The 9,033-nt window shown below is 36.8% G+C and overlaps 1 protein-coding gene across 1 annotated transcript; it reads right to left on the bottom strand.

Moving 5' to 3' along the window:
- Positions 1 to 1,111: 1,111 nt before the first annotated feature.
- lmln (leishmanolysin-like (metallopeptidase M8 family)) lies at positions 1,112 to 8,930 on the bottom strand. Its single transcript, XM_055215808.2, has 17 exons — positions 8,662 to 8,930; positions 8,380 to 8,477; positions 8,261 to 8,291; positions 8,098 to 8,180; positions 7,842 to 7,959; positions 6,887 to 7,065; positions 6,672 to 6,777; positions 6,478 to 6,572; positions 5,846 to 5,963; positions 5,505 to 5,612; positions 5,338 to 5,414; positions 5,115 to 5,225; positions 4,845 to 4,977; positions 4,523 to 4,682; positions 4,287 to 4,417; positions 3,479 to 3,689; positions 1,112 to 3,400 (listed from the first exon to the last, which is right to left on the bottom strand). Exons 1-17 carry the CDS (start codon positions 8,782 to 8,784, stop codon positions 3,300 to 3,302), a joined length of 1,983 nt encoding a protein of 660 aa, XP_055071783.2. The 5' UTR covers positions 8,785 to 8,930; the 3' UTR covers positions 1,112 to 3,299.
- Positions 8,931 to 9,033: the final 103 nt, after the last annotated feature.

The following is a 9,033-nucleotide window of genomic DNA, read 5'->3' as shown; positions in this document are numbered from 1 at the left end:
TGTATTTACATTTTGAAATCCCTCTGAAAACTGAAATTCTATTTGCTTAATATGTCACATAGTGTTTAAATAACACTCAAGAAATAAAATATTGTACATATATAATATATTTTTAAAAATTATATCATAATTTAATTATATCATAAAGAAAACATAGCTACAGTCATATCCAAAAGGCTCTTAAATTGAGTTTAAGTTCGCTAAAGCTGCCATGTTTTTGGAACACAGTCAAAATAGGTAACCTGCAATTGAATTAATACTGTATGTATTCATCCTGAAATTAAAACATTTTCTAATGTTACAACTCTAAAACTGTTTAATAGTCAAATAAATTATGGTATTACAGCAGCACCCTTATTTAAAGATAAAAAGAACAAATAAAATAGGGAATTACATGACATAAATTATTACTAGTCCTCTAATACCTAAACTATCTATTTTTCTAAATATCTAAATCATATAAACTGTGTCTCAGTTTGTTCCCAGATTATTACGATTTTTACTCAATTAAAAAATGTAAGATATTGGGGCGGTTTCCCGGACAGGGTTTAGATTAATCCACGATTGGACTTTAGTTATATTAGGACATTGAAGTAGTTTTTACAAACAAACCTTACAAAACGATGCTGGTGTGCATCTTGAGACAAAACAATGTTACTTATATGTCAGTACATGGTGTTTTTAAATTAAGGCAGCTTAAACATGCATTTTAGTCTGGGACTAGGGCAAGCCCTGTCTGGGAAACAGCCCCATAGTATTTATCTATATAAAAAGTGTTTTCTATATTTTTGTTCCTGGTGCTCCTGCAGAAAAACAATTAATACGTGCTTCCCAATAACATGTACAGTGACTCAGTCAAAATGTTTTTGAGAAATCTTAAGACTCAGAACTAATATATGCACTTTTACAATTATTATAAATAACTGAAACAGTGCCATTTCGATACAAAAATAAAACACTTAAATAAATAAAATAAATACAAATCCTAAATAAATTAAACAAAATGCACTACAGCAAAAAAATCAAATAGTGTTCTATAAGGTTTGCAAAACTGAATGGCAGATATTGTATGAAACAATACTAATTAAATGGTACCTTGATAGCAAATCGATAATGTTAAATGTTTTACTGTAAATTCATGAAAAAACTATATTTCAGCTCATCTCCTGCAGACTGAGATATGCACAACTAGTTGTTAGAAGACAATATGTAAAATCTGTAACCCTTGTTAGCACAGCCCTTTACAACACAAACCTGGCAACACATTACAAGATAAATAGAGAATCAGACTTAAACAAGACTGAGTTTTGTTAAATAACCATTTGTAAGAATTGTCTAGAAATAACTACACATATACAAAGGGGTCCAAATGTCTGATAATTTCATAATTTACAAAAACACATGTGTAAAATTATAATATTATTAGCATAAAAAGTTAAATTTAAAATTTGACACTTTAATAACAGCATATAAGCTAGTATGAACTCCATGGGGCGGTTATGATTTAAAGGGTACGCCGACTATAAACACATGTATGGCATAATAGATTAACACTGGGATTAGCTTTATGAATGAATTTGTTGTAAAATTATGTAAAACAGAAGATAAGAGTTGGATGCCATTAAAAATATAAATATTAACGTCTTGTGCAGCCCTTTCAATATAAACCATTGATGAAGAGTAACATAAGTGATGAAGAATATAGAAAACATACAAATGAAAGATGATCAAAATAAAGACAATCTGGGAGCTAAAAGTGGGAAGTAAAACATTCTTACATAAAAAAAACTATAGTGGATACCATAGTATTTACTATAGTAAACTTTAGTAATACTATATTTGCGACAATTATTATACATCATCGAACCAGAATGCACTATGCGCAAAACATAATGGCGGCCTCCATAGGTTAAAATAAGTATTACATTTAATGCTACAAATTTTATGTGTTCTATCATTGGATTTTAGTAGTTAAAGGCAAATATAAAGTATTAAAGCATACAAGTCTTTATAGTTAAAGTACCCTTTAACGGTACATTCACATGGGGCGTAAGCACTAACGCTTCCCATTCACTTTTAATGGGTAACGTCATGCGTTGCCGAACTGAACTGTGGATTCGTTGGCGCCGCATCACTGCCGTTGCTCGCGGTAGCAGTTGAACATTTCTCAACTTTTCAAGCGGCAATGCGTGCGTCTGCCAATCAGATTGCCTTATCCAAATAACCTAGGCAGAGCCAGCCAATTATGTTTATGAAAGACCGGAGCATGTGTAGCTGCCACTGTGATTGGCTGTTGGCCACGCTTCAGACAAGTCTTCCTTCAAGCGTTAACGCTTATGCCCGGTGTGAATGTATCGTAAGAATTTTCCAAAAGTAAGTCTGACCTACTGTGCAAAAAAAAAAAATCACAAATGTGTTTTAGTTCATTGAAGACCTTGGAATAGTGCAGAATATAAAATATTTCTTGTTTCATAACTTTGTTTAACATTTTAACCTCCGGTTTCACAAACAAGGCTTCAGGCTAGTCATAGACTAAAACAAATGTTTGAGCTGTCTCTCTCAACTGAAAATAACTTGCACTACCAGTGCCATAGATATGTCTCAAGATACACAACAGTAACGTCTTTATCTAAGGAATGTTTAAACATCTTTATCTGACTAAGGCCTAGTCCTGGCTTTAGCTAAGCCTTGTCTGTGAAACCAGGCCTAAAAGTCCTAAATCTTTTTTGTAAGTAATAGACTTTTGGGCCCCACTGCATATAAAATGTTTTAAAACCTCTTCAAAAACTACTTAACTTAGACATTATACCCACATTCAAAACTTCTACAAACGAAAAAGAAAGCATCAATAAATGGATGTTTCACGCAGACTTCTCCATGCAAATTCACAAACACCATCATTCACATGACCTACAGTAATCGAAACTGATCGTAACGTCACCAGGAACTATTTTCACAGGTCAACAGAGAAGCACCACGGCAGGACACCAGAGAAAAAAATCAGATTCACAGCCAAATGCTTACTTCATGATCCAAAATGCTACCAGCGAGACAAGGAAACATTAATTAGCACCTGCATAACAGGGCTGCTAAATGCAGCCTGCATGACTATGGCTTCTCGTTGCATCTGCGGTTCACTGGCACATGACAAAACATGCTGAGGTGAGCAATCGATGGCTTTTCAATCCCTTCTACACCTGCACATACAGAGAAGAGTTCTCGGATCACAGCAGCTATACCTCAAGGGAAGTCTATGGCAGCGAGGCGCCTGTATCCACCTGTCAGAATCAGTACCGAATTTAATCTCTGACACAAAGGAGGAAGCCAGCCATTAGTGGAATAAGATTAAACAGGAGCATCCATAAGTTCACCATCAAACAGGAAGAGCTGGAACAAGGATCTGAGAGAAGCAGACAATTATATTATGATATGAAATACAGACTGTGCTGCGATAAATGTCGGTAAGACTGAATCTCACCTAAGCGAGCACTTTTGGTGATGTTTACAGGAGGGATCTCGTGAGGGAGGGGGCAATCGCTGCAGAAGTCGGCGCAGGCGGGGCAAATGAGCTGCCCACTGTAGACCCACCCGTTCATCCGCACACTCACACTGACCACGTGACCAGCACGAACACATGGATAGGACTCATTCTGCACCCAAACAAACAGACCCTGGGGTGTACAAGACACCTGCAACACAAATCAGAAAAGCTCAGTAAACAAAATCATTTTCTATGATGGGGTGTGCCATGTAGTGCCTCAGTTAAACATTCGTGAAGAGTACAGAAACCAAATTTGACATTTTCAGGTCCTGTGAGTGTTTTTAAGCATTATATATTTAAGCATTTTTTAGGGCAACCTTCCGATCTCTTTGATAAAACCAATACGAAAGTGACTTAAACTGCAATTCATCGACTGGCCACTAGAGGCTTGCTCCAAAAGGGAGTCAATTCCCATAGACCTCCATGTTAAAATGGCCAACTTTACAGTTGAAAATAATATGTTTACAACCTGGTACAAAAATTGTTTTTGTTTTCAGAAACCAGTCACCTTAGCTTCACCCAAGTCCCGCCTTTTTACCCATTTTCGGATATACGTGAGCGATGCGCGGTGACGCGTGGCCAAGATGGCGACGGCAGGCACCGCCTACTTTAAGCTTCAAAAACGATCTTCAGAAACCTATGAGTGACGTCACAGACACTGCGTCCATCTTTATTTACAATCTATGATACACGCACACACGCACAAGTAATATTATATAAAGAAAATAAAATTTTCATAAGTTACCTTATAGCATCCACTGCCCCAGTCTGGGGAAGTCATACGGTTGGTGCACTGCTCCATCACAAACGCTGTCTTCTGGTACAGACAAACCGATCCTGGGCCGTACTGTTCTGCCCCATAGTTTCTCCAAGAAGCTGTTAAGTAAAAGCAAAATCTTAACCCTGGCCGCCATGAGAAGATCTTTCTATTCTGATTGTAAATGAGACAAGGGTATGGGGTGTTGGAGAATGACATCCCACCTGGTTGGTTCTCCTGTATTCTGCAGTAAGAACTGCGCTGGTACTTCCCATCTACATGCCAGCTGAACTCCTGGCTGAAGGGGCAGTAGTCTGCGATCTCCACCGCCCCTCCATATGATGATAAATCCTCCTCAGCAACACCAGGGATACGATCAAAGTACTACAGCACACAGGGGTTTTGTCATCAATCAGCATTTTAAACAGAATTCATTACATTTATGTATTTGGCATACGCTGAATGCATTGCCTGGAATTCAAACCTATGACCGTGGTCCAAACTGCAAACAAGAAAACAGTACCAATACTTCAATAACACCAATACCTGGTATTCTGGAGGAAGTGCATAAGAAAACTTCTGCAGGTTGCAGAAGGCCACTGCCAGCTGGTCCTGCCTGCAGGTGAGCTGCAAAGATGCCATCCTTACAGAGTCACAGAACGGGCTAAGCGCCGGCCTCCTGTTTTAAAAACAGGCCTCCTCATTTTATTTCTATAGCTCTTTACCAAGTGGCCATTGTTTTAAACACAAATATGTAAATATGAAATATAACACATACTGTATGAGAGTGAACACACTATGCATTTCAAAGCTTACCTATTTTGATGTTGGTCTATCCAGAATTTGCAGCTTTTCATCACAAAGTCACAGCCTAAACCTTTTCCCCATTTCAGATTTTCTGCCATGCTGTAATTGGCCCTATACCACCTGTCTCAGACAAAAAGCGAAGTCATTGTGGTTCATGTTTATTTAAGTAGTTTATTTATTACAGACATATTTTAATCATTCAGACGTGAATAAACTGCACTACTTCACTTACCCTGTATCCTCCATTATAGCCAAAGTTATTCTGGAAAATACTCTGTTTTGTGTGTGAGATCCGGTCATAGCCTCGTTCTGTTAAAACAAAACACTTTAAAATAAAAGCAATATTAACAAAATATCTAATGTCCTTTAATGCCAAAACAGAAAATTTGATCTCGGTACCTCTAAAAGACGCTTTTCCCAGTGGTTGAACTCTGTGCCAGCGCCTCCTTGGTTCTCCAGTTCCATGCCCTCAAGAATGGGGCAATTAAAATGGTTTCTGGCCTCCTCCTAATAAAATATTATCAACAAATCACTTAGCTACAATAGTTTTTCATAAGCACTGATTAATATCAGTAATTTCCTGTGTAGCTCAGTAGTAGAGCACTGCATTAGCAACACAAAAAGTCATGGGTTCGAATACATACAGATAAAATGCATATCTTGTAATGCACTGTAAGTCGCTTTGGATAAACGTGTCTGCCAAATGCATAAATGTAAATGAAATTAAAAGAAAAACTCACCACTACACGTGGAGTAACCAGAATATGGACGTTGTGCCGGACCATGTGGCCACCTCGGACATCCCACAGCCGCGTGGCTTTTTTAATGACTTTATCACTCCACTGATATAACCCTAAACTGTGACAGAAACAAATAGAGATTGCAGATTTATGTATTTATTTATTAGTTTATTTATTTATTTATTAGGGCTGTCAAAAAAGTAATCGCAATTAATCGTATACAAAATAAGTTTATGTTTGCATAATATATTTTTGTGTTTATTATGTGTAATTATTATGTATATATAAATACACGCATACATGTATATATTTTTTTTTAATTGTCTGTGTGTCTTTTTATTTATATAATATAAATTATATAAAAAATATATACATGTAAATGTTTCTTAAGTACGTATTTGTATTTATATATGCAAAATAATTATACGCAGTGCACACACATATATTAATCTTTTGACAGCCCTAATATATATTTAAGAACGATGTTTTGACAGTTCACATGAGTTAATAAATTTAAGCAACACATAAAACAGACTTTTTTTATTCAAAATATTTATGTACACAAATTCTTTCAACAACTAATATTTCAAACAGTGTAATGTATATACAGTACAACCATATCTGTCATTCACCTTTCATCGTATGCCGGCAGACCGCTTGCAGACCGTGGCGTCAAAGGATTCCCATCATCATCGTGATAAAAGGCAAAGAGGCCTGCAGAAAAACCCTGAGAAACAAGAGTTAACAATTATAAGGTGGTTTATAACAAGTACCATCAAATCCAGACCAGTAACCAGTTGAGTTTATGTAGGTTTAATGTTGCTACCAGGGCATGTATGATCTCATGCTTGACTGTGGACAGCATCCCTTCAAACTCCTGAGCTTGAGTAGATATCATATTTGGACACAGATTGGCATATCCAGCAATGGGCCTATATATTAATAAAAATCTGCTGTTAGCATCAGCAACACCCATTACATAAAATGTAAAATCAAAAATTGTGGAAATGTTATTATTTCATGAAGTACTGTTCTTGTTACCTGTCTAGTTCAGATTCCAGTTGGCAGTATGCTGCATATGCGACAATGTTCTCTTGCCCACAACGCTCTGTGGTCATCGCACTTACGTACAGCACAAAGTCCGCCCTCTCCACCCCCTCACCATCAGGAGGACCGACAGGGCCACAGGACTTGCCTGACTCACTACACACTCTGCATTGCTAAAAAGCATTTAATTCAGTCAAACATTTTCATAACTGAGGTGGACAAAATTCCTTCAGAAATTTACATGATACTTATTGAAAAAAATGGCGCATTTAAAGGCACAATATGTGATTTATGCCGCTAGAGGTCGCTAAACAACAACGGCCACAGCTTGATGTAAGCTTCACTAGCTCCGTTTCCATTGCAGATTTGCACAAAACTTTAGCGTTATTTTCTGGCAACAAAAGACTATTGCGAAATGACAGCAATGTGAAAAGCAACTTTCTATTTCACCTGAAATGGAGTTTTTCCTCTCGTGATAAGTCATTCCAAACATCACGTCGCCACGTCGCTGCTTCCATTGCAGTTTTGCGAGTAAAAAATTCATTGCGATATATGGGAGTTTAACACGTTTTCCTTATTTAAAGACTGTTACATGAGTAGTCACACAAGTAAGTATGGTGGCACAAAATAAAACTTTTGATTGGAGCCATAGGAATGAATGGGGCTAGGCTAAATGCTAACACATTCAAGAAGCGCTGTACAAAGATTAAAAGTGCATGCATTGGATAAAGATATGTATGTATTAATTAATTTAAGTTGAGGTAAAAACACAGTAAAATATTGAAAAACAGTGGTGTTTTCCTTTAAAGCAAACATCTTACATTTTGTGCCTTTAGGTAACACTCTTTATACAGCATTATTAATTTACGTTTGTGTTTGCTTAATAAATCTTAGATTTAATAGACACAACCAAAATTTTACTATCTTACATTTTCACAATGGGACTCACCTGCAAATGTCGTTCAGGCACAATAACCGGACCACACTTGGTGATGTTTGCACATGGTCCCTGACAGTACCGGTGCGGATCATCTCTTTTCCTAAGGTACTGATTCGTTGCGCATTGTCTGCTCATTAAAAATAGACAATAAAATAAAACAACAGACAATAAGGAGATTAGGGACAAAGAAAGAAGCCTTCCGAAGGAACAAGTAGAAAAATAAAAGGATTTGCTGTCAGATGATAGAGGCTCAGAAGAGAATTACCTGCTCAATAACACTGGACCAGACTGCCTACGAACACTAAAGGCCTTCTGAAGATAATCAATGGCCTGTGGGAGGAGCTTGTCCTTGAGACAAAGCATAAGAAAATCAATCATGGATGCAGTTGTATTTAGATGAAGGTAAAAAATTAAAATAATTTTAATACCTTCACAAGACTGCTTTTGTCTTCATCTAACCTGTGTGGGTAGAACACAGTCATGTAAATTCAATTTATAATCATGAAAATGTAGTTGCTCAAGATTATATGGTTTTACAGTTACTAACCAATCCAAGCTGGAGTCATACTCGATCTGGATCCTTAACTGCTGGTCAGTGCTTCTTTTGGTCAATCTATCTGGCTTCAGAAACACTTGATGTACAACCTGAAAGTACATTACATTGAGACTTACAGTGTTTTTTTTACAGATTTACAAAAGTGTATTGCTTTTAATGCATGCAAACTATAATGGTCCCTAATGCAGCTGATGGTGGTATTTGTAAAGAAAATCATTTATTTATCAAATAAACGCAAAATAATAATAAATAGAAGCAGATGACATGACTGACCTCTGTGTGCAGGGGCACTTTATGGTTACAGGTGTGCGCTCGTGCGCCGATGCTGATGATGATTATGATGCTTAAGAGTAAAGCAGCTCTAACTGATCCGGTCTGCTGCCATCCTGAAGCCATCCTTCAACGCTTTATCATTCATATCTCCCTCCTGTCATCCTGCATGATTTCCCTCGATATCACACAAAATTCAAAATGTTCCGAGAGGAAACTAAATCAGCTGTTCAATAAACCGGCTTTACCCATAAACCCAGAACGATGTGAACGCAGATACAAAGCGTCAACATGTCAAAATAAAAGCGCGCGTATCTTAATTTTATTAATAATATAAATAACACAATTAATATCAAATACATGTCAAAAATTAAT

Source organism: Misgurnus anguillicaudatus, chromosome 17, assembly GCF_027580225.2.
Source record: "Misgurnus anguillicaudatus chromosome 17, ASM2758022v2, whole genome shotgun sequence".
Taxonomy (NCBI): Eukaryota; Metazoa; Chordata; class Actinopteri; order Cypriniformes; family Cobitidae; genus Misgurnus; species Misgurnus anguillicaudatus.
The sequence above is the reverse complement of the archived record's forward strand: the minus strand, read 5'-3'. Positions and strand labels throughout refer to the sequence as shown.